A 27,346-nucleotide genomic window follows, 5' to 3' on the forward strand; every position below is an offset into this window, starting at 1 on the left:
TATGGATAGAAGTTAGGAGAAAGTGGTTTTGCTGTAAAGTAACATACCTCAGGGTCATACCTCCTCAACTATTTTATTGCTGGTTTGAAAATAAGATAAAAGAAAATGTGCATTAAAAACATATTCAGCATATCATTTTCCAAATATCTTTTTTCTACACCTGATAATTAAATGACATATCTGAAGCAACTTTAGGCAGAGAAATAGGTGTACATTTTCCCACTTTATATGAAATAATTTTTCACAAAATATAAATTGACCTTAAATTCACCAAAAATGTAGGCCAGAAACTCAATGTCCATGTTCAGATAACATCACCCTTTGACATCTAGGTGGTCTCTTAGCCCAGTAAGTCTCAAAGCTTTTTTTTTTTTTTTACTCTTGTGCCATTTTTCTGAAGAACCCAAGTAGCCTGTAATACTATTTGCTATAAATGGCCTCAAGAGTGGCATACTAATCCCCCTTAACTTTGTCCATTTGATAACAGACAGGTTGACTCCATATATATCATATCACAAGAGGCATAGTAAAGTCTATGGCTGTGCAATGCTGTCCCATTCAGCTTACACACCTACTCAACATCAGCAACACCTAATAAATAAGAGCTTCCTCAGCCCATGGAAGTGCATAGTAACTTCTACATATAGTGTGAGAAAACAGAAGAGAAAGGAATGGCTGCAGAGATCTACCAAGGAGATGACAATTTATGACATGCAAGTTGTTGCAGTTCAGAGGTTTCTGCCTGAAACCAAGATAAAATCAGTAATTTCAAAATGTGCTACTTACGCCTAGTAGACTGAAAGTATGAACCAGTTAAGTCAAGAGTAGGAAACAGTTTCTATTCTTCTGCAAAAAAGGAGCTACATTAGAACTCATTAACTTCCAACCATGAACATACATCACTAAAATGCTGAAGCAGCAAAATCTAAGGGAAAGAACCTTTTGCTGGTCTTTCTCATAGTTCAGTCTTTTCAACCACAGTATTCTTCAGCCTCCCACACGGTTTTAAAATACTGACAGATACAGTGATTATGAATGATATGGCCACTAGGCAGCCCAAAAGATATTCTGGAAATTAAAAATAAAAATTACTGAACAATGCAAGCTTTCCTGATCAAGTAGATACTCAGTGAAAAGTTTTAGAAATTTTTTTATTAATTATTTTTATGAAATAAACGATGCACATAGGAAAAAAAAAAAAAGAAACAGGAGCATGGTAAAGTGTGTCATTAGTTATACAGCCCTTTTAAAACTCCCAAAGAGGTGGGGGAGGAGAAGAAAAGGAAAAGACAAAATTCGCATAACCTTTGTTGACTATTGTGCAAGTGAGACCACACTATGCTGAAAAAGTGAAGGCCCCAGTGCCCTTATGGTTGTCAAATTCTCATGAGACAGCAGTTCTTCCACTCTTAGGTACTTGGCAAGAGCTCATAGGTGGAAGGAGAAGCAGCCCTTCTCCACAACTACAGCCAGCTATACTGAGTCCCTTCCACCAATTCTGGCTGCATCAAAAAATGTCTAACGGCAACACACATGCTATCCATACATTACTGAACAATGACAACAGTTCCAAGGGAAAAATTCTCCATGGGCTTCAAATAACGGGAAGATGTAGAAATACCAGAGAATACTTTTACAAGGGACTAAAGAACATATTTTCTTTTATAAAATTCCTCTGATTCTTCTCACAGCTGTTGTTCATCTAGTGTGGATTCACAGCTTTCCGATTATATTTATTTTGTTTTCTAATAACCTATTTATTATATTTAAAAGGAGAGTCAGACCGTGTACAGCAAACACCGTATTAACAAGAAGATACAATGTGCAAATTCATAGAATCATAGAATAGTTTGGGTTGGAAGGGACCTTAAAGACCATCTACCATCCCCCTTGTTCCACCCCCTTCGCCATAGGCAGGGACACCTCCCACCAGACCAGGTTGCCCAAAGCCCTAACCAACCTGGACTTGAACACCTCCAGGGATGGGGCATCCACAGCTTCTCTTGCCAACCTGTTCCAGTGCCTCACCACCCTCTGAGTGAAGAATTTCTTCCTTATTATCTTACCTAAACCCACCTTTTTTTTTTTTTTTTTAGTGAAAAACAGTTACCGCTTGTCCTATCATTACAATCTCTGATAAACAGTCTCTCCCTAGCTTTCCTGTAGGCCCTCTTTAAGTACAGGAAGGCCACTGTAAGGTCTCCCTGGAGCCTTCTCTTCTCCAGGCTGAACAACCCAAACTTTCTCAGCCTGTCTTCATAGGAGAGGTGCTCCAGCCCTCCGATCAGCCTCATGGTCCTCCTCTAGACTTGCTCCAACAGGCCTGTCCCCTTCTTGTGCTGGGGGGGCAAAGATGAATGCAGTACTCCAGGTGGGGTCTCATGAAAATGGAGTAGAGGGGAAGAATCACCTCCCTTAACCTGCAGGCCATATTTTTGATGCAGCCCAGGATATGGTTGGCTTTCTGGGCTGCAAGCACACAATGCCTTTTCATCTACCAGTACCCCTAAGTCCTTCTCCTCAGGGCTGCTCTCAATCTACTCATTGCCCAGCCTGTACTTATGTTTGGGATTGCCCTGACCCAGATGCAGAACCTTGCACTTGGCCTTGTTGAACTGCATGTTGTACACACCAGTCCACCTCTCAAGCCTGTCAAGGTCCCTCTGGATGGCAACCGTTTCCTCCAGTGTGTCAAGTTTAGTCATGTATTCCCAACTTGCATTTGCTTTAAAGGAAGCGCAGGGAACTTAATTTATCAAATTATAGGTCTTTATCCTGTCTTGTAGATAGGCATATATAAATACACGCATGTGTGTATTTATATATTTATACATGCATTGGTTAGTTAAACCACCCTCCAAACCATTTGGATGCTTTTCCCTACAATACAAGGATAACAAGATCAGATCCTGGTATGAACTATTAGATGTAAAAAATGTCCATTTAATTGGAAATGGGCCAGGGCTTGGGCACTAACCCACATACATGGCCTTCCTTCCTTCTTCCCTCTATTTTCCCCCCTCTTCCTTTTTCTCTTCCCCTCTTTTCCTTCCTCTAAGCCACAGAGGCTGATGGGGTATTAGTAACATGATGAGAGGATTTCTAAGGATCCAGGAGGCAAAATCTTCTAGCATGACACCCATACAAGGAACCATAAATTATCAAATATATTATTTAACAGCAGATTACATGCTCTTATTTCCTTTTAAAAGTAACATAAGATCTTACAGAATGATACAAATATGTAGCCTTACAATCACTAATTTTTTGGAAACCATTTCAAGTGCCTTGTAGTGAAGTTGTACAAGCAGCTTGTGTCCTTCCACAGTTGAAAGCAGGGGTAAACTTGCAGGGGGAAAAATGAAATTCATGTGAAACCACTTTAAGAAAAAATTGAGATATATACCAATACAATACCCCAATGAGGAAAACATTTCTGTCACATTCAATGATTTCTGCATAGCTTCCTCTGCTGTGATATAAACTGTCATAATAATAAAATCAAGGTGAAACATTTGTTCAAAAGTGTTACGTATGGATATTTCACAATGGAAAATATTTCTAAACAAAAGAAAGTGTATTATTTAACTTCCGCAGCCATGCAAATGTACACGTCCAAGATGATTACACAGAACACATCTAATGTTATCATGTTATCAATTAATGTAAAAGAAATTCATGTATTATTTGAGGGTAGAATGAACATCGTAGATGGATATTCTCCAAGAATGCCTATTCCTCAGCTCAATTGTCCCGGAAAACATTAAACAATGAAGTGCAGTACACAAGAACTATCAAAAGGGAGCACTTTTGAGCCACTGAAACCATACAGAAGGCTGAAAACCACAATCTCCTAGCTGCAGACAATGATACTATCTCAGGTATTTTATGTGCTAAAATGATCATTAAAAATTAAGCACCACATATAAGCTGCCATTTAGAATATTAATTTACCTTTACTAATCATCTTTTTAACTTGAGGCTAAAAGAGTTCACTTACCATTCGGATACTCAGGCTTAGCCCATGAGATGTTAAAAGAGTCAGATGAATATGACTGGGCTTTCGGAGCAGGAACACCTTCTGGTGTACTCTCATCTGTTACAGCTGTGCTAGCTTCGCTTATTGAACATCCACCTCCAGTGCAAGCCTTAAAATATGAAGCACAACAAATAAGCATATTTCAACGTAATACCAATTGTTGAGTCTAGCAATTAATTTTTGTAAAGTTTTATATTTTTTACATATCTGAACTTAGTAAGTCTATGATTTTCACAAAATATTCCTATCATAGATTTGGTCACCTCTTAATAAGAAATGTGTTATTTGTGATATAGCTTTTAGGCATAAAATTGACAAAACCTTATACTAATGTTTGGCTCAGTATTTTGCATTTGACTGTGAGTAACAATCACAATTAGATTTCCACTGCTTTCACGGAAACAGTTAAAGAATATTACAGTACTATATATATCATGTATAGTGCAAAACTCTTCTGGAATTGACTAAATAGTTCTCACAACTTTCAGACAATATACTGACTAACTTGCAGTGCACTTAAAAATTATCTCAATGAATAGTCATTCAGAAAAAAAAAGAAAAAAAAAAGACATTTGGAGTGTCCTGTACTTCATAACAGCAGACTGAGTGTAGTGCAGATGCAATTAAAACTGTGAAAAAACACTATTATAAATCAATATGTAACAGTTATTATTGCATGTTTATGGATAACAGTCAAATCATTTGTATTTCAGTTACCAGGGAAGACAAGATTGATTATACCACTTTTACATTTTGCTTGATTATGAAGCAACACAATGTGCAAGAAATTGCATATCACCTCGTATATCAGGCTTTTAAAGTTTCACATGCGGAAACGTGAAAACTACGAAGCTAGCTCTTACATACACTGGTTTTTCAATTATTTGCACTAAGATCAGTGACAAGAGACAGGATTTGCTATAAAAGTTAAAAATATATATACAAAAATACATTATGTACTGGAGTTAAATATTTTGTTTGATTGATTGATTTATTTTTTTTAGCAATAAAATAAATTAAAACCTGAATTCAACAAAGATTCAGATACTCATTAATTAAACTTATGGAATAACATTTGTTTTTTGACTCTGTGTTGAAGTGGACAGGTAGTCCTTTCTGGATCAGCACAAAAAAAGAAAAAAACAACCTTCCTGTCTAGATACCCAGGAATAAAATGCTTCTCTTAATCATGTGTATTTTATTTTAAAGGATTAGCTTCAATTTCCTATTTCTGAGTGCATTTCCAATCAGAGAACTGTCAGCATATTTCCTACTCTGCTCCAAAGGCATATACTAGCCCCATGGGTAAAACTAAGAACTAGTTATAAATGAGAGGCTATTTTATATACCAAGATCATTTTGATTTCACTGAAACTTACACTCCCAACACAACTAAAGAATGACTTCGTGTGTTCCGTTTGGGCTGTGAAATAATGATGAAAGAATGGAACCTTAGTTTTGGAGACATCCAAAAATGGCATTTACTTAAATGTGTTTGTGTTTAAAAATAAGTCAGCTTAAACAAATGCTCAGATAATTCTTAGCATTTTGATAAGTAAAATATTTAAGAACATCATACTTCCAGCAAAGCTACACTATTATTCAAATGATTTAGCTCCTACTGATTGCAGGAAGAAGTCCAGAAAGACACTTCTGGAAGACCTCTTCCTCCTGTGTTCCTCACTCCCTTGCTAAATGCATTCCATTGAGCTTTGCCTAGAAGTGGAGGCCTTTTTAATTCAGGGGTTCATTAACAGCAGCCTTCCCATTCATTTTTTTCTTGAATTTCCTTAATATCAATTTTAGTATTTTGGAAACTTGCTGGTGTATGAAATTTCTGATTCTTCTAGTGAAAATCAGTAAACAAAGCTCATCTGTACTTTAAATAGTGGAACTTTAGGTTAGTGCATCCAAATGGGCTGGACATTGTTGGGACTTCAATGATCACATCCAGTGATCACATTCAGCTCAAAGCCATGAAACCCCACAACCACATTGAATCCCGTATTGCAGTTCTAAACTTCACTGAAGAATAGATTTGTGGTAAAATTTGAAAAAATACCGATGCATCTAGAGAACCAAGGAACAGATGTACACCACATAATGAGACACAATACAGTGATTCTCTAGCTAGCACGTGAGCTAGCCTACCCGTACAACACAGCAGCAAGAAGGTATTAAACAGCTAAAAAATGAAAACAGTCAAGCCATGGTGTGCCACCCCACCTAATTTCAAATGCAGCCTTTTAGCTTTCCATTTGCTTCCAGTATGGCCTGGCTCACATCCATCCAACCTAGAGCAGGAACAGAGCAAAAGGAAGTCCCCTTGTACTAAACCACATAGACATGACCTTAGACTTCTCAGCTGACTTTTGGAAAGAAGCATTACACTTGTTTACAAAAGCTTTTGCACTCTTTTACAGCATGTAGCAATAAAATTGCTACATATTAAATGGCTGTAATCAGTTGTGAAAAATTATAACAGCATACAAAGATAAACATTTTGTTAACTTTATTTAATGTACTTATATTAACCTTGCCATACAAAAGTTAAAGCCGTCAGCTCATGAGGTACTGAAAATTCTCCTAATGAGCTGAATGTTCAAAGCTGCAATTTTTGATAACTCAACTTCCAATTACCCACATAAACCCAAAACTGTTTTTGCATGGATAAAAAGCAAAATTAGTGTTACCTGTGAAACAAGCAAAAAGAAAAATTCTCTAGCTTACCAAACTATCTCATCCCAGACAAAAAAATGAAGAATTTAATTAAGCTTCCAGTGTTTAAGGTATGCTGTTTTTGTTTTAAAACTTTTAATAAAATTCAGATAAAACTACATTTGAAACGCTAAATGTTTCGACTTCTTTCCAGGAGCATTTGGTTTGATTCTTTTATTTTGTTTCATTTTCTTGGGGTGGGGGGAGAGGACTGCTCATGGGCTTGTTTATTATTATTATTATTATTGTTGTTGTTGTTGTTGGATTGTTTTTGTGCTGTGTTTTTTTATTATTTTTTACCTTTTTGCTTCAAGTATAACAATTGTCTACTTTTAACCTTCATAACTTGTAAATCTCTACTTTTACTTAGTTCTCAAACTACTCTGACAAGTTCTAAATACAATGGGTACAAATATTTTAAGACTACCTGTTCTACCATACCAAAAAAAATCGGGCATCTCATGTACTTTTAGACTTGCTATGTTCAAAGCTGCAAGGACACTTATATCTTCTAGCCTGCCTATAACAGACCATTTTATCTGGTTAACCATCACCAGAAGAAATTATCTTTCTCTCAGTTTCTGGTTATCACTGATGTCAATCCAAATGTATATATATATTTATAGATATATAAGAGAGAGAAATAAAATATAAAGATCAAGGGTTCCTAAAAATATATTCAGTAACTTTGAGAAGAGTTGTACACTTTAGTGAAATAAAAGCAAAATCTACACACCACTTCATTGTTCTAACTATATCCCAAGGCAGAACTACCAAATGTGGCAGTCCTGTTTGCTCTCCAGATCCTAGCTGTTCATTCTCCTTTGATTCTTTCTCCTTGTGCCTGTGTTCAGGAGCTGTGCAGGAGCATAGAAAAGCTGTGGCACAGCAGGACAGCACAAATACTTTTGATAGTCTTGCTTGCTTATGAAGGTTTAAAGTGTGTTTGCTGAAGTACTGTTGCAGTTTTGGACATGGTACTATTTTATATGGTATACAATTTACTATGCTGAAATGTCTAGGCACAGATGAATTAATTTCAACACAAATGTAAGCTTTAATTAGACAGAATATCCTTGTTTTTTCAAGTTCAAGTCAGATCCTTATCATCACCTGAAAGTAGTCTTTTTTTTTTTTTTTGTGGCATACTATTTAGAACATTCAAGAGCATGTTAAGGGAGGAAAAAAAATGAATGCATACCCAGTTTACATAAATGTAAATTTATTCATAATCAAGAGTGGAATATTTTTCTATGGCATTTATCAAAGCAAATATCCTTATAAAGGTATTGTTATAAAATCAACAGTGTGCTTAAAACAAGGGACAATCTCATGCTTTTATATACATATTTTCAGGTTTGTTAGTGAACTGAATCTTCTCCATATTATCACAAAACCAAAAGCATTACTATAGAAATGCAATGAAAACACTGAGGTCTTTTAAAATGTTTTGAATAAACAAACTGCTACGTTACAGTGAACTCTTTTCCTTTCTGGTATTTCCTTCTATGTATGGATTTTATGAAAAAAAACAAAGACTTTTGGTACAAAATATGAAAGGCCATCATTTTCAAATACATTAAACATTTTTTCACATGTTGGGGGCAGGCAACATTTTTAAGTCTTTCATATAGTTCTGGTCAATTCTTGACCAGAATCTTGACCAATTAACATTCAAGTTATCCCTGAAGAAAATGTGTATTTAAATTACATACACATTTTTGAGGGCCTGTTTTGAAACAAAAAACACCTGTCTCTATTCAGGATAGCTCATCAGCCCTAGTTTCAGAAAGAAGAGGTTAAAAAGCAGGCACACGAACCATTATTTAAGATGTTAACAAAATTGGAATCATTTTCACCATTTTACACCTCCATTACACATCTTTAAAACTTACAGCTAGTTTTATGAAGTATTCAGTACCCGGGAAAAGCTGCTGAATAGTAAAATCCAGAAAAAGTTCTGTGCTGTTATAGATTACATTCCACTTTGTAAAATTCTGCTCATTGGTAGTAATATAAAGTATATAGCGATCTAGAATTCCATTTACTTCTATTGGTTCGTTCCATCTGCAAATAAAAGCAAAATATGATTAAGACCGAGAAAGATTCAAACCGTACTGAAAAAAAAAAATGTAACTGGGACTTTGTGGATTTTATCTTAAGAATTGGAAAACATACTTGGGCAACCATAAAAATAAATCTAAGGCAAATACTCTAATGCAGTATTTGTACTCAGTAGATAAATGATTACAATAACGCACAAAGCAGGGGCTACAAAACGGGCATATCACCAGAACATTTCCTGCACTGAAGTTTGCAGAGGCTATGCCCATATGTAGGTTATACTGATTGCGTAAAGACAAAATGGAAATTAAGTTGGCAAGTGATAATCAGAAGGTGCACAGAACCACTAAACTAATCACTTCTATGCATTTAATCATAATAAATTTAATTTTATGTCACAAACCCTTCCCCTGATTGAACTCACTGGAATTCTTGAATAAACTGATGCACTATTGTGTTGTCAGGAAAAAAGAAATCCTTACTTACTGTACATATATTGTTCTAGAATCCAAAACTGTCAGGACCGGGGCATCTACATGAGACGGTGGCAGCTGTGCTGTAAACAAGGTGACCTGGGAACTGTTTGTACAGCCAGCAAGCGTGCAGGCAGTGAGCAGAAATTGGTGTGGCGTAAAAACTGCTAAATCTAGGGCAAAAAAAGAAAATGCAAATTTACTTTGCTTATTAATTTTATCTTGTTTCTCTGTAACTTTCAGAGGGTAGTTAATTCAGAAAATCAAGAGGAAGGGGAACCTATCTTTCTCAAATGTTACAGATTTGTCCCAGAACAGTGACAAGAAGTGTTTGTTGTTTAATATCAAATAACTGCAAATTTGGACTACTAACAGATCTAGGGAGGTCACTTTGGTTAAGATGTACATTGTACAGTACAGTTACACAGGAGACTCTTTGGTGTTACATACTATATTAATTTACTACAGTGGCAAATGATCACCCTTAACATGATTAAATCATATCAATTTAATGGAAAACAAGTATAGATTCACTAACAGATTGCATTTTTCTAAAAATGTGCTGTATGTTACACAAATGTCAAGCATTGATACACACAATGATTCACAATCATTTCGCAATTGCACTGCGCAATTTCACTTTAAGCATGAACACAAAGGAAGCTCTGAAGCTTACCGTTGCCACCACTCAGACTGGCCTGTTGTCTCCTATTTGTCCTCATCAAACATTTGTAATATAAATTTCAGTAAGAGACTTTTCTAATACTATAGGAAAACAACTGTTAAGTTGTTATTTATTATAAGTTAACTTGAGTTTCAATTACTGCAGAAAATGGTGAATAATCTTTGCTAAATAAATATTCCAAAAGATCTTTAGCTTCATATATTCTTTAGGAATCCTGTACTAATAAAGAATGTTTGTTAGAAAAATTATAGTAGGAAAGTAATTCAGACAGAATTTTCTAATCATTTTCATTCTCATTGCAATACAAATTGCAGATTTTAATGAGCAAATCTTTTAAGTAGGAATTTACAATTGAGATTTTGGCAACAGTATAGGGTGTACAAGTAAAATAAGTGTTATAAAAGCAAATTTTTAGTAAGCCAGTAAGCTCTGCAGTTTTGCTATACATAACAAATGCTAGTGTTTCTAGAAACAAATAATATCCAACTATCATTTTGTGCAAAATATTTGTGAGCACAAATTCAAAAATTGCACCTGGATGACAAAGGCATCACTAAAGCAGAAATACCATAGACCCAACTTCTTTCTCATTAGTTTTCCCCTCATCTAGTGTCCCCAGTCCCAACTGCAATGGAATTCCTCCTGATTTATTCCAGTCTTTGTAAGGACAGATGAATTCCTTCATTTTTATTGAAAACTCAGTTATCATTCAGCGGTATCCTTCCTATAAAGCACATGGCAAAATGTGAGTTAAAAAAAAAACAAAACACAACTGTTGTAACTTAAAAAAAAATCATCAAGGGGATGCCTGTAACACAGTGACATGTTTAATCAACATAATGGGTCTGATTCCACCAGGGTTAAGCAGTGCTTATGTGGGTGAGATGGGGAAGGCACACTACAGAGCAGGTGCTCAAGCTGGCTCAGAAAGCAGAGAAAGCAAACTCCATACATTGCACCAACTGTGTTGCCCTCGTTAGTGTACACCATCCTGCATCCTTGCTTCCCCCCCAGCTGCCATCAAGAAAACCACAAAAAGTATAGAGGAGGATGGAAAACTGCAAGATAAATCTCTGTACTCCATATTCTGGGTGGGTAAAAAAGTGACCAGAAGGAATTCAGTTTTAGAAATACCTGAATGAACAGCTGAAAGCTATCTGTGGCACCTATTTAATTTATATCCTTGTAAACAACGAATACACATTCCTCTGTTTAAGCTGACATTGTCTTGTGGAGCTACACTTAGTGCGAATATAGCACAAGAGAAGGAAGAAGAGAAAGAGTGGATTTCTCCTCTTCCATTTGTTTACGGTAGATGACTCTTTTCATAGTACAGAGATTTGGGATGGCAGGAGAGAGGGATATTTTTCTCATCTTTAAGGAAAATCCTTCATCAACTAACTGCTTTTTTGAAAAAGTAGCTTGTACAGAAAAACCATGATTTGATGCACACTCTAGCTGATGAGACTACTTGCTTGAATAAGAGTTTCTGGAAGTACCTAGTTAAATATGAAGAGGGAGGAACTTGTTCAAGAATTAAGAGAATGGAAGATGGAAAATGTTTAAAAAAAAGGGGGGGGGGGGGGGGGAACAGGACTTTATTACGTGTATCTCAGTCCCTGGAATGGAAAAGGCAAAAATACATGACAGGGAAATAGGAAAAAAATCAAAAGAATGGGAATAACATGGAATGGAAACACAGGACAAAAGAGCAGCAAAGTCCTTTGGGATCAATTCAAGAGGATGCTGAGACAGGAAAGAAAGAGGAGAAGTTAACAACAAAAAAAAAAAGAATAAAAAGAGATAAAATATGGAAAAAGCCACATGTGACTAGGATCAAATGAGGTCTTTATTCCTCATCTTGATTTAAGAATGATGATTTATTTTGACTAATAAATGTTGAATAAACATTCAATGAAGTCTGAAAGATTTTGGTGTTATGAAGGGTAAAAAAAGGATGAAGTTAGGGGGAGCAGAAGAAAATACAGAAATGAGAAACTTAAGAATGTGACTCAAAGCATGAGCTTTGCCATCAATTAAAATCTCTCCATAGATTTCATCAAGGTTTGGATGAGCCTGCATATAGCAAAGGCTTTTTTTCCTAAAAACTTAGAACTAGAAACTGACAAACTGAATAATAAAAATCATATCAAATCATAATTGATTCAGTCATTTGTCACAATCTGATTTGGTAGATATTTTCCTGTTTAAAGTTCAAAGTGTTTCATAATGGATTAATGGACTCAAACTACAGATACGAACATGAATTTGAACGAGGAGGGAGGAGGTTCTTAAAACTACAAAGCTACTGTTTGTCAAGGTCCTCTAGCAACAATGCCTTGTTTTCCATTTGCTTGATTGCATGATTTGCATAAGATCAAATGTAGGCAGTTGTAGACATGAAAAACAGATCACTCAGACATTAGAAATGGATCCACAAGCATTATCTAGGAATGTGTTACAAGAAAATACATCACAGTGCATGGAAACCTCAGTGAGTAATGTCAAACAAACTATAATTTACAATATAGAGCATGAATTATATGCTATTTTACAATTGATTTCATGCTGTTGCTGAAAGAATTTCATTGATCTCAATCTACAAAATGAACCAAATAAGCAGAGAATTATTTTCTTTGTAACTCACAGCAAAAAACTGTTGGTTTTTTTTATTATTATTATTATTTTACATTAGGAAACTAGAGACATTTTTTGCGTGATCATGTTATATTCTCATTTGTTCCTCCATTCCAGGCCCCTGTTTTACTTCAAAATAGTATCAAATGCTTCTTACTGCAATTTTCCAATAGCTACTCTCTTAAATTACTGATTTCTTTCCAAAACAAAGCTAAATTTAAAAATTACAGAGGTTTACTAAGAGAAGCCTAAAGTCAGGATTTTATCTTGTATTAATTTCTGGACCTAGAAGGGTACCAAAGGGCAAGCATAAAAGACACCTTCTAAGCAGGTACAGGATTCCCTCAAATCACTCTACTAAGGTAGCAGGTAGCCAGGAAAGTAATTAATCATTTTTCACATCAAAAACAAAAAAAATAAGAAAACTAAAATAAAAAAACATGTATATTTTAAGACCGTAACTTACTCTAGATGATGCAAGGGATCTTCTACCTCAGAGGCAATACAAACAAACTAAATTCCTTTCTAGCTCATATGTCAGCAAGATAATTGCTAACTATAGTGGCTATCATTAAAATCGACATTTGCATACCACTATATTTATAATGTATGTGGAACTCCTCACACTAAGGCAGCTATTTAACTACAGTGGTTGGTATATATGCAGTTTCTAATAACCACCAACACAAGTTCTGATAGCACAATCAATGCATGAGACAGAAAGAATAAAGAATGACTCTGGATGGTCAATAAGAACACTCACTTTGCTTTGATCAAACTTAATGGGTAGTCTTTGAAAGATAATATGTTAACACCACGATGCTACTTTTAGCAGAAATTTTGCTGAGATGGAGAATAAAAAGAAAAACACAGCAGATAAAAATAAAGAAATTTGAGATTTAAGAACTTGATTCAAAACATGAACTTTACAGTCAAAGTGTTAGAGTACATCACAATTCAAAAATAACACAGTATTAATGTCTACAGTGTTTTAATTTATCTGTACTATACGGTATGCTGCATTTAGGTTTATAGCAGAAGAATCACATACCCTTCCTCCCTCTCCTCTTCCACTCTCCCTGATTTCAGGAACCTATTGTAAGGACGTACTGTCCTGGTGAGTGCTCAGCTGAAAAGTGACTTGTGTAAGGAACCCTACATAGTTTCTCTCAGGAAAACAATTGAGACAATAGCTATCCCATTGCTATATTCAAAGGAAAATAATACGACAGCACTGTAGCAAGGGATTGTTAGCAGCACAACAAAGCAAACCTGCTGCGAGTATGAAGATGAAAAACTTCCAAGGAATTCCAATCACCACGTTGTTCACATAGGTAGATTGTATGACTGCTTCAGCTCATCACTCACCTCCTTTCATTTTCTCTCTCATAGTCTGTTAAATTAACTCACAGTAACTTAATATTTAATTAGAAGGTAAACTCTTTGGGACCATAAATCCACATCACCAAGATACAACAATGCCCCCATTTGATTTTTATGCACTATTGTAAAAAAATCACAATCAGAGGAGATGCCAAGATTGTATTATCAGGCTTATTTCATAGGATATCATTAGCAGTTCTTGCCCTTCCACCATTTTCTGAAAACAAGCAACAATTCACATATAACTTTCAGTATAGTATATTCTGCTTTCTGTATTTATAAAGCACCAGTCACTTAATTATATTGACCCTTGAAGAATCAGCACTAATGTACAACCTCCTTTGGGAAGGTTTTATACTAGTGCTGCACCTTTCTCACAGATCTCCTGAAGACTGTTCTAGTACTAGAATTAAAAGAATTTTGTGAAGCTACTAAAAACAAGGGCAAGGAATAAAGGAAGAGAAGACAAACACAGGAGCACAAATGATTATTTTCAGGAAGCGCCATAAGTTGCTGTTCTGCTCTCTAACCGGGAAAGGTGTTGACGCAATGGCATATGGACTAAACAACTTTGCTTCTAGCTGGCCAATAAATGCTGTTTTAGAAGCTATTTAACTCAGCAATAAGTATTGCTGGTTTTCTAAATTTCTCATAAAGGAATAAATCCTCATTGGAGCTGAGGTTTATAAAAGAGTTCAGGTAAGATACAACCTCATTGCTGCATCTGGAGAATTAAAGAGCATAGCATAAAACTAGGTATTACACAGGAGCCCCCAAAAACATGACAGTCATGTGTTGGCCTGTGTAGAAAAAAAAAAAAATAATTAAGAAGTCATATGTAAGAAGAAAAATGGAAAACCCTTCAGCACACAAGTGAAACAGAAGGATCTTTAATCATTTCAGTTTGCAATGATTTCAAAGAATTAATGCAGCTATTACATGCACGCGGTAGAGCCACAGTTCCACTTTTGGAGAAGTGGTAGCTCCAAAATACTTAACTGTTTTAAATAGAACTATGTTTTACTAGAAAAGATGGAAAAGTCCCCCTTTTTTTTTTTTTCACGTTTTCTAACAGTTTCTCTTAATTATGCACTTGTAACTTGTTACTGTTATGAGAAAAATCTTTCTACCATTTATCAGCCCAAACTCTTCTAATTCTGTGAGCCTAAACTCATCCCTCAATACTACATTTTACTGTGATCAACTCACAAGGTCACATTAGTCTCTACTCCTGATCATTTTGTTTCTTTTCTTCTTTTTTTCTTGCTTAAACTATTAATTTTACCATTATCTTTGCAAGGTATATCACCCTTTTTTATTAAACATTTGTAGTATCTTTTTTTTAATTGCAAAGCTGGACTACAAGGATGCCAGTCTTTGATTTTAAAGCCAGGTCCCTGAGATAGTTACTACAGGTAACTCCAGACTTTGTTCTCACTCCCCAGTTAGGACACACTAGCTTGAAATGCTAAGGATGCTCAGATGAAGAAAACTCTACTCGTGGATTGCCACAGACCATATTGCTTAGGAAATGTGGAAGGGAAGCATCAGATTTAACATTTAAATTTCTCTTTCAATCACTTACCCCCAGTCAATCTATCCTCTGTGAGTGCAAAAACATCCCACATCCCTGAACGCAAGAGAATCATAGTGCCTGTGTGAAGCTCCTGGAACACTCCCTCAGCTAACATCCCTAAGCTGTTCCCTTGACCCATCATCATTAACCACCATCAGAAAAACATAGGGGCCTGGCTTTCGACTTTTCTTGCTGCCAGAATAACACACAGCCAATTAGTGCAAACATTCAGCATCAAAGGAGAGTAATGAACTTCCAAGTTACGTATTTGTTTACTGGAGTTAAAAACGTGCACTGTCTCCCTAGTTCACTCCAATTATAACAGCAGGACAAACACAGTAAGCCTGAAGGTCAAAGGGAGAAAAACTCTGATGAGGACAGAGCACGTTCCTTCTTACCAAGCACGTGAAGAGAAGTAATTGTGGTCATACCAATATCACTTTCTTAGTTTTATTTCTCTATTTGTCATTTATTTGCACATCAGGCTTCCTGACATAGACTCACTTTTAAGATTTAAATGCAAATTTCCATTCATGAATGCTTCCAGTCCAGTCATTGTATTGCTATCAGCTTGAAGGGGGTGGGGACTTGTTAGAATACATTACAAAAAACATGGTCTTTCAGTCAAAGTTAAGCTCAAAATATGTGAGAAATTAAAAAATATATATATATTTTGAACATTTTACCACTGTAGTAATGTCAGCTTAATGTTTTCAACTGGGAAATAAATTTGCACTAGGTAACTATGTTGCAATTCTGAATATCAGATACCTGGTGCTATAAAACTGGAACTACTCTGGAATCACATCAGTATGACCAAGAACCCATTGGCTCTCTAACAGAAGTACACCCTGTACTCCCAAGTAATTTCAATCTTGCTGCAGAGATAAAAACAAAATTCAGATTCACCTTACAGTTGGTGCTGAGTTAATTGTATCAGGTCAAGAAAACTGCCACTTTTACAACCCAGTAAGGAGCACATCTGAGTGTGCAGCTGTGGTAAGAGAAGCCAGTGAGATGGTAAGTTATATAAGAATATATGATAAGTAATACAGCAACTATTACTATCCATTTTCTATAAATCAATAGTGCAGCCTTATCAGGAAAAGCATATATTACAGACTGCAGAAATAAAGGTGGTCTGGAAAATGGCAATGAGAAAGCACAGGCATATAAACACTGTCTTAGGAAGACAGTAAGGAAAAAAAAATAAGAAAAGGAAACAAAGAAGATAACACACCATACACGTATATAAGTATGTAAGTGCTACATAGAAAAGCAATTAGGATCTTGTGTTCCCAAGAATTCCCCTTCCATAGTACAGGAAAAAAAAAAGGACATCCAATAAATTTAGAAAGTGCAATTTTCAGCTAAACTCACTGCACTTAAAATCATGGAACCTCTACTGCTGACAGGAAGATTCAGCTTTACCTGTATAAATCAAATTCTGGGGGAGACACAGTAAATATCAACATTGCGCTTTTAAAACTATTTTAATTAGCATCACTGTAATTTGCAAATGTGAGGAACAGAGACCCTGCAAGATTTCTACAGTTCTCTTATCCAAAGCTACTTAGAACTCTGCAGCACTCTTTTATTACTATTATTATTATTATTATATTTAAGTTTTCTTGACTAAGCAAACAAAAACAGGGAGAGGAGGAAGGAAATTAATATCCAAAAGAAATATTTTCTTTGACTAAAAGAAAATCTACTAGTAGATTTTTACTTAATGAAATTGAATATGCACACTAAATCCCAAAATACCATTTAAACAAAATTATTGTTTTAATCAACAAAATATTCAACCTCCAAAAATTCATCAAGAAACTTAGGACAGGACACTCAGACCAGATATTGGAATCTAATCAAGAAAAATATGACAATAACTGCTCAAAGTGGTATCAGCTAGAAATTACAGATTATGAATTTATAACCCTTATTTAGCTATGATGTATTTTAAACCTCCATTATGGGTAACTTTTTCCACCGTTTTGCACAGTTCCAATGCAAAATGATTAGAGAACAATTCTCACCATCCAGGCAAGGCGTCATGTGATTTAAGAGTTTTGGCAGAAGAGATACTATTGCCTTCCCAGGACCAGAGCAGCTCTGTATATCTGAATTATGGTCAGAGAATAAAAGATTTTCCTAAAACATTACTGTAGTGCTTGAACAGGAATAGTGTGAGGACTCAGATTCTGAGCACCACTCCTAGACAAGACATTTTGCAGTAAGTTAAATCTGTTGGAAGACTACAAAAGCTGAGCTAGTTTTCAGTCGGCTGCAGAATTATCAGCATTGTAAAATATACTGTACTCCTATCTGTTCTCCTCTGTCCTTACCAGAGGAATCAGCCCCAGCTGTTGAGTCATTGATATGGTCAACATGTAGTTGGTGTAAATTATTGAGACCTCTTTTTGCATTTATTTTTAGTTCATTTGCTCTATATATTTTTTCAACACATACATAGTAAAGGAGGAAAAAAAAATCCGTGAAAAGCCCAAAGTTTTTTTCAACTTGACATGTAGCACTACCCAGTCATGTTATGTAGTGTCAGTAATGTCATCAGATAACATAACTGCCACAATCTGATGTGATGCATTAAACTGGGATTACCAGAATAAATCATGTTTGTGGGTACACAGATCACAGGTGGTGCAGTCAGCAGCTCTGTATTATGGCATATCTATAGGATGTGCAGATTAGGATATAACATTCAGAGGCTTGTTCTCGTTTGTGAAGTGCTTTGCAACCATAACTCAATAGTAAGGAGCCACCAAACAGTTATAATAGCATAAACCATCATCAGGGAAAAATACAAATCGATCAGTGCCAGCGATATAAAAGAAAGAGCATGCATCTGTCCCCAGTCTCATAAATTCAGTGGTTGTTGCAGGCTTTTTCTGTATCCCACATGTAGTTTATTAATAACAATAACTATCATAAATAATAATAACTCAGAGTAGTTTATTTCAAGATGAATGTGCCTATTATCTGTTGGTCCTCTCCCTTATTTCTTACATCCTGTCTATATTCCTCCTGTAAATGGTAGGGAAGACTCAGTTTAATTTACTGTTTGAAGTTTATGCCCTCTAATTGGCAACAGAGTGCTATGCCAAGAAAGTTGTCTACATAGGCTCCCTGAAATATCTGCATATCTTAACTTGCATGTTAAGCTTGTACAAAGGAGGCATAGAATTTACATTTTACTGCATGTTATAAATAAGTAATAAGAACAGATTAGAATTATGCTTTTACGCCTACTAGTGAGAGAGAGATGCATAATTCACAAGTGGTGTGAATTAAGAGACTTGAATTTCACCCCAATCCTCTCCCGCTTCAATCTTGTGCATGTAGTACATGGTATATTTTTCAGTCCCACTGCTCCACAAAGGTGTGTGTTTGTTTTCCCTCCTTAGCCTTAGATTTTGTAAGTGCCACTCCCTTTTTTTTTTCTTGCAAAAAAACAACAGACACTATATCTTAGTATTCATGGTTGGGAATCTCTTCGCTTTGTTACAGTATTGGTGTCATCTTTTCCAGTTTGCTTACTATACTCAGGGACATGACTGTAAGAGGCAGACGTTAACTCTCAGTGCTTTCAGAACGTGCCAGAATAAACTGAATTTTTCAACATCAAAGAGAACACAGAACTCACAAATGGACCTTTGTTACACTGTAGTCAGCATGACATACTGCACCTCTAGTTGGGTCTCCTTAAAGAGAGTATTTCAAGGTAATCTCTAAGCCCATTCACGTCTCCACCTTCTCTGCCAAAGTCTGCAAACTAAAGCCTATTGTGACCATAATTTATATGACGTCACATGTGGGCCACGGATTTTGCAGAACCTGCTGCTTCCACCACAGTAATTCTACCTCTAAAAGCACTCTGTTACCTGGTGATAAGGTATAGGAACAAGAAATGATCTGAGTCTAGTTACTTGAATCTAGTTGATTGAACCTAGTTACTTTAATGTATTTTTGTTCTCTGGATGAAGCACTACTGTGCTGATTAACGTACCTCCCAAAGAGGCATCAGAGGCATCACTAGGGGCAGACCCTACAGTGAAAGAAATCTTCCTATAATGTCTCCAAACCATTTCAAACTGAAGCTGTTTTTTTTTTTTCTTTTCCTCCTCTATTCTGTGTGCAAATATTTTTAATTATGCTCTAGCTTTATCTGCCACCTGTTTATTCTGCCTCCATCTCTGTCATGCAACCTGTTTTCATAGTTAAGCTAAGATGTCTCTCTCTTTTTTTGGTAACCTTCATTCTGATTTATTTATCTTTTGCTTTCTTCAGTGTACCTCACTTTATTCTTAGTTTTCCTTGACAAACATTCTATGTACTTTGCCTGTAAACTTAGGAGAAAGACTTCAATTATACATGTATTTTAATTCCAAGTACAATTTAACATTTTCACAATTAATTTGCAACAATGGTATTAAACCCCAATAGCTATTACCTCAAAACATGTTATTTGAAACAAAAAAAAATACTTTTACCCTAACTTTTAAGAAAAGCAACAGGCACCACAATTATTTAGATATGTAGGAGATCATTCTTACCTTTGAGTGAATGAAAAGGCTAGAACTCCAGCTCATGAAAACACAAGGACATTCTTGCCAATTACATTAAATTATTATTCCTTGATCAGAAAAAAAACATGTAACAATATTAAAGTAATCATAGGTAAGCTCCAAAGTTGAAGTCAGTATGAAATTTGACTTTCAGAAGAAAGCTAACCCATTTTGTACCAACATGGGTTACTTTCAACAATTGATAATTTCTTTCCTTTACGAAATTTCTCCTGCAACAGACTGAAGAAACTTTCACCACTTATGTGTCAATTGTATGAACCCAACTAGTCTACACAATGATCCTGGACAGATGAGCAAGACCATCATGAGGACTCAGAAGCTCCTAATAAACCAGATTATCTAGTTACATCTGAATAAACATTTCCACTGCATAATTCTAACAAAGGGGATGCAAAACTATTCACCCACTATTTTATCAAGAAGGCGTTCAAATGTTGTCTGAGCTTCCACAAACATACACATAAACTTCCAAATGAGGAATATTCATTTTCATCCTATATGTATTTTGTAATACAGAAATAAATAGCAATTAATTCAAAATACTGTACAGATGTCTTGATTTCAAGATCTTGTTTGTCTGGTCTGAACACAAAACCTACGTTTAAACATACTGTGTTTTAGCTGCCCCTACTGTCTATTCAGAACTGATTACAACTCAGATTTACACTGGCTAGAAAAAAAATATATAATAAAAATATTAAAAGTCTTCCCCAATATATTTGTGTAAAAATGTATATATTTATGCATCTCTATTGATGGAAACCACAAATCTTCACAGAAAGAACACAGAAGCTTATTGATTAAATTGATGAAATCACAAACTAAAATTATAAATTGCTAACGATAAACTTCCAGATACCAAAAACTGGCAGCATATTATCAGTGTAAAAATCACTTATACTTTTGCATGTGCAGACCATGAGCAGTGCCTCTCCTTACCAAAATGATTGAACAGCACTGTTCTGAAATTAGAAATCCAGATGCTTATTTACATGTAGCCATAAACATAACTAGATGCACAGAAAAAAAATCAAGATATGCATACTGCACATGTGTCTTACAATAAAGAAATGTGGTATATCCAACAGCAGCCATTACTAGAACAGTAACGATGTTTCTCATCCACACTTGCATTCATCTTAATTCCATGAGGATAAGCATTACTTAAAGTACACTAATCTGATGTTCTTCTTATATGTTTAGACTTATGTTCACTTAAATATTTTTGGCCATGCACTAGTTACTCTCCTGGTAACACATCACTGTGATTTCTACTCTATTTATAGAATAAAAAACAGGAAAATGTAGAGGGAAAAAAAAAGAGAGAGAGAGAGAGAGAGAAAATCCCCACCAGTTTTCAAACTAAAATTTATGTAAAAAGCTTCAGTCAGAAATAGACTGTCATAAAAATACAGTATTTCACGGAAGACTAGTGTAAAGCATGATGGAGTTCAGTACTTACTAAAAGGTTATTAGGCTTTATGTAAACAATTAAGGTGATCAGTGTTGAAGCCTCGGTTAGATATCTGGCAGCAATTCAAGAGGAAAAGAAGGATCCCAGAATGCCTTTCATGCTTTTTATGACATGACATGCTTTGCATACCTAACTTAGGAGGACAGGGAAACAGATTTTGAAAGTACAAGAATCTTCCTTCAATCATTCCGACCATCAAATATTTTTAAAATCAAACTTGAATCAATACTCAAAATACTCAAAGATCTGGACCTACAGTAATAGAAAAAGACATCAATTGATGAAGCATTTTATTAATGTCAGTTGAGGGAAGTTGCTTTCAAATTAATTGAAATAACAAGGCAAAAACATAAGCAAATGTCAAAGATTCACCTTTCATAAAACTGCTTCATTATAGCATTTTTTTTCAATTACTAACTTGCTAAAAATGTTTAATAATGGCTAATGACTCAACACCCACATGATCATTCAGTTAGTATAACTAAGGAAAAGACGAACTCCTGGCTGGGGACCTTCAGGAAGTGTTACTGTGGTGTTACCTGACTATACTTTGTCACCATTTATTAATATCCTATTAGTGATAGTGGGAGGTGCAAATTAAAGAGCAATACATGTACTGCTCAGACAGAATAACTATCACAACTGATAAACACGTAATAGCAGCACAGAAGAAAGTATCTGTCTTAAAAGAAACAGTGTTTGGTAGTTAGGAGACCAAATAGTCCTAAATGAGCAAGGAGAAATATGAGCATGTTTTCTGTGGCATAGGGAAAATGCTATAGAGAATCTTCATCACGCAGCTTATAATATCAAAAAGGCCACCCCACTCCTTCCAAGCCTATTAAGTTAGAGATAAGTGAGATAGATCCCTATGAATGGATATCAAGAGATAGCAGCTTGTTTGGCCTTAGTCCATCTCTGCAAGACACATCACATCTTTATTTACATGAGGCCAGCATTGCCTGAAACTAAACATAAACCATTTACTGAGGGTGCAAAAATGATCCTGGCAAAAAAATCTCTTGGGAAAATAGAGATGCTTTTCTTTATCTATAAACATATGGTTTGTAAATTGAACAAAAAACCTTGCAGTTTCTGATGCTCTTCTAAGTTACTTTCTTTAATTAAGGTGTGATTGAATGAAATCTTGACTTAAACTATATGCTCATGGATCTATTTTATCAGCAAAATTGAAAACAGAACAGAAGCCAACACTTTCCTTTAACCAGCTTCAGACAAATTATAACTGCCATATATGCTGAAGAAAATAAGTTCCCTCAAAAAGTATTTCAGGCTATGAGCACAACCTGACCAAGAAAGCATATTCAAGTTCTTAGAAATCCAAGAAGACCTCTCAGTATTTAAGAGGAAACAAGGTCACTGTGCGACAACTGCTTATAAAGAGGTCATGTCATATAATAGGGCCCCACATGAAGTTCTTACTGATGAAAGAATGCAGAAAAACAGATTGCACCTTTCAGAAATCCCAGAGGAAAGCAGAAGATATAAATGACATTAGACCAATTTGCCCAAGAAAGGGTCACACAGGCAAACGTGGCAAAATAAGAATTGGCTGTTGACTGCCGGGATGAAGTCTTGAGAAGACCTGAAAATCCACATGACAGTGCAGAACAGCAGAATACCTCCAAGATGATAATGTGTGGATGGCAAGCTCTTCCACTTGCTATAATAAAAATGAAGAAATATATAAGTAAATAGGTCATACTTAATTTTTACAAACAGAACTCAAAAAACACTTGATTTAAATCTATCCTTCTCAGTACACATGGTCTTTTGAAGTGATCTCAGCATCCTTAACTCTAGTAATTGACATCTACTTCTGACACCTAATTCTGAAGACGTTCTGAATAATTCTGAACAATCTGGGATGTTAACATTTTAAATTTGTTTATTTGGTTTTAATTCTTGTAAAGGAATTTAGACAAGCCTTGAAATCAATGCTTTTCTTCTCTTTGTTTAAAAAACAGAGCCCATAGTCAGGGCTACCAGAACTGAAAAGAGGGAGAAGAAAGAAAGAAAGAAAGAAAAGAAAGAAAGAAAGAAAAGAAAGAAAGAAAAGAAAGAAAGAAAAGAAAGAAAGAAAGAAAAGAAAGAAAGAAAAGAAAGAAAAGAAAGAAAGAAAGAAAGAAAGAAAGAAAGAAAGAAAGAAAGAAAGAAAGAAAGAAAGAAAAGAAAGAAAAGAAAGAAAAGAAAGAAAAGAGAAAAGAAAGAAAGAAAGAAAGAAAGAAAGAAAGAAAGAAAGAAAGAAAGAAAGAAAGAAAGAAAGAAAGAAAGAAAGAAAGAAAGAAAGAAAGAAAGAAAGAAAGAAAGAAAGAAAGAAAGAAAGAAAGAAAGAAAGAAAGAAAGAAAGAAAGAAAGAAAGAAAGAAAGAAAGAAAGAAAGAAAGAAAGAAAGAAAGAAAGAAAGAAAGAAAGAAAGAAAGAAAGAAAGAAAAGAAAAAAGAATTCTCCCTATTCTACAGCTATCAGATTTGGAGAAGCTATTTGCTCCAGTTTGCATTGGTACCTGCAGAAGATTGGGAGGTACCAATCTTTCATTTTATAATTTGTGTTGCATTTTAATTTTTAGAAAGTGGTACTCAAGCAACCTGAGAGCTCAGCAATTCCAGCAGGGTTAGCGTGAGTTCTCTCCTGGCTTGCTGTGTTACCCAAATCTGATCAAAGGACAAGGACTCCAGAAGCTTGTCCAGCTGTGGTTTTATAATGACACCATTAGGTTTTGCTCTATAATCAAGGTCCCTAAAAGTCTGTGTAGCTTCAGGCTTAATATCTGCGACAAGGTTAACTGAAATCTGCAGCAAGGATAACTACTTTAGCAGATTGTATCAGCAGGAAATATTTAAACACTATTTAAAAGGATTTTAAATAAGCAGATTTTATTTAACACTGCACTAATGCACTGCAATAGAAAATGATACAACAGAGCTGCTACAAATAAACATAATGCTTTTACCCTTACCCCACCACCCCCCTTCTAAATTCCCCAGATCTGTATTATTAAGTCCAATGAGTGCAGCAGATCTTTCTGTCTGAAGCTGAAATACAGGGATGCCAGACTTTAGACAGCCCATTTGCCCTTTGGTTTTGTGCCTGCTGAATCTGCATTCTGGGTCTGCAGAATTAATTACGATAGTACCGGTCACTGGCAATGTCAGTGTTGCCAGTTCAGGTGTATCAAATATGCTTTCTTATACACCTACAACTTTTAGAGGAAGGCAGCTTCTTCTAGAAGACTGGTGTGCTCTGCCCTCTAGTGCTAGGTGCACCAATATATGTTTACTTAAATGCATAATTGGGCCAGAATAAAACCTGCAGAAGTAGGTGTTCTTTGTATGTCATCCTGTTCCTATATGCCTTATCACCTGGTTATCATATTAAGTCAGATTTAAGTGATGGGCCAGAAACTTTAGCAAGAACATGCAAATAAAAGGCCCTGTGTCATATCTTGTTGGGTCACATGCAAGACATTTCAGATAACCAATTCAAACTGTTAAAAATTGAAGACTTTTCATTGCCTACAATAGCGTTAAATAAGTCTCTGCTTCACAGATAACTGAGGAATTCTGAAATTCAGAGTTAGAATATGCATAAATCTGTCACCAATGTTGTATTGGACAGCAAACCACTCTTTCCAAAACATTCTAGTAAAAGAACAGACATGGTTCACTTGGTGTATATATATGTATTACACTGCAACCTAGAAGATGGGAAATAAACTCATGCTAGAGGACTACAGAATTTTTAATTTTTTTGTCCTTCAAGGCAAAAACTGTCTCTTTCATCTTCAAGTAGGACCTAAACCAAAGGAACACAAATCCTTAGGGTTGGAAATTGGTGTTTTCAAAGATTGCTGTACCTCTGAACTATTTGAATAGTAACCATGAGAATGACATCTTAACCTAACATAATAAGTGTTTTCTTCTCAGTGAAACAGATTCTTGCAATTAACCTCTACATATAATTCCAAGAATTTTCTCCTATTCAAGTTGCTTTACTTTACAGTTAGTACAACATGGATATTACGATGGATTTTGCTTTTATTATAATGACCTTTCATTTAAAATAAGCAGTAGCCATAGGGATAAAAAGCACAAAAAAATAATAATTCTTCAATAAAATGTATTGTGTGCATGGCTACAGTGTATTACTATAATTACTACAGGTTTATAGCAACATGAAAAAATACAGGTACTAATTTGGGGTTCTCCCATTTTTTAAGTTCAGATACATTAAGCATGTTTTCACAGTTGTCAAACATCTGCTTCTTCCTCAGAGAAAAACAAAGCTCCCATTTTATCCTGGTTTTCTAGGATCAGCCTTTCCACATTCAGGTCAAATAACAATTTGAATAAGCTAAAGCTTAGTTTGTGTTCTTAGACTAAATTGTAAAGACTTTTCCAAGGCTCACTTTAATATTTTACCCAGAAACCTACAGCTTGTCACAGTAATCACATTTATTTATTTATTTTTAAGTCTTGGGGATGTAATTTAGGGTAACTCTATACAACTTTAACTCAGCTGAGGATCTGCCCGTGTAGATTATAGGATCCCTTTCCTGAAATACTGAAAATTATCTTCTCAGGTTGGCAGAGAAAAATAAGTTTCATACATCTGAGTGGTAAAAGAGTCATGATGAGAACCATTAGAATCTGCCAGGAAAATTCTAGTACTGCAAAAAATGCAGACATCCTCAATTCCAAGTTCTGTGCAAAAATAGATTATATATATATATATTCATAAAGTTATCTACGAAGTTGTTTTCCTTTGTAAACTGGTTAGATAATGCACACTTTTTCTTAGTCTGTCAAATGTGCAACATTTAAGAATAGAGGACCATTTTGACTCATATTTTTTTCTAAAGTTTCTTAGCAATAATTATATTGATAATATTAACATATTAGCTATATACATATTAGATATCTCTAGCAATATCAAAATATCAATGTTATTTAGGTCACATCTGGTCATTACTGTCTACTTATACTAAAGCTTTCTTCATTTTAGATGGTATTGGCACGACCAGCTTAGGCCACTGCCATCTTTTCAGTATAAAACCCACCATGTTTTCTCTTTCATCTAAGCAGGTGGGATATTTCTGAGACCAAGTTAAAGAAAAAAAAGAGAGAATAAAGAATATCTTGCTTAAGTTTAAAAACACTAAAAAACGTTAAATTAAGAGAGCTCCACAATTCAAAGTAGAAACTTCAATTTTGTCTGTAAGTGTTTGGATGAGTCAAAAAAGTATCTTTTCCCCTCCGCAGGAAAAATAAACTCAAGTTTTTTGTAAAATCAAAAGCTTTTTGAAGATCAGTGTCCACGTATTAAGAGAGTTTTGAAGGTAACTCTAAAAGTTATTCCATCTCCTCACTGCTGCTAGCTCGTCTCCACAGAACAGGAAGGTACATAGGTTTGGAGGGCAGACACTCGCTGCTTTTCCTGGGCTGCAGCTGTTCTTGGTTATGCTCAGTCTGCACTCTCAGACAAAAGAACTGAAAGCATGAAAACAGGGGGCTGGATTCAGTAAGCCTATATTCCACCTGAAGATCTCTGAAGGCCGCTACCAACAGGAAATATTAGTCTTCACTGGGATTCAGGATGTGAAATAGCACCCAGATTACATGAGAAAATACCACATAAGGCAAAAGCAGAAGAAAACAAACAGTTCACAAAAGA

At 35.3% G+C, this 27,346-nt stretch overlaps 1 protein-coding gene across 1 annotated transcript in view; it reads right to left on the reverse strand.

Annotated features, from left to right (window-relative positions):
- Positions 1–27,346, reverse strand: part of USH2A (usherin) — a 419,834-nt gene that overhangs the window by 184,690 nt on the left and 207,798 nt on the right. Inside the window, exons 33-35 of the mRNA XM_080585038.1 lie at positions 9,308–9,467; positions 8,653–8,824; positions 4,001–4,148 (exon numbers count right to left, since the gene is read on the reverse strand). Of these exons, the coding sequence (XP_080441164.1) occupies positions 4,001–4,148; positions 8,653–8,824; positions 9,308–9,467 (480 nt within the window). The remainder of the gene's footprint in view (positions 1–4,000; positions 4,149–8,652; positions 8,825–9,307; positions 9,468–27,346) is intronic.

The sequence above is a fragment of the Anser brachyrhynchus genome, assembly GCF_964034855.1.
Source record: "Anser brachyrhynchus genome assembly, chromosome: 3".
In the NCBI taxonomy this organism is placed as follows: domain Eukaryota; kingdom Metazoa; phylum Chordata; class Aves; order Anseriformes; family Anatidae; genus Anser; species Anser brachyrhynchus.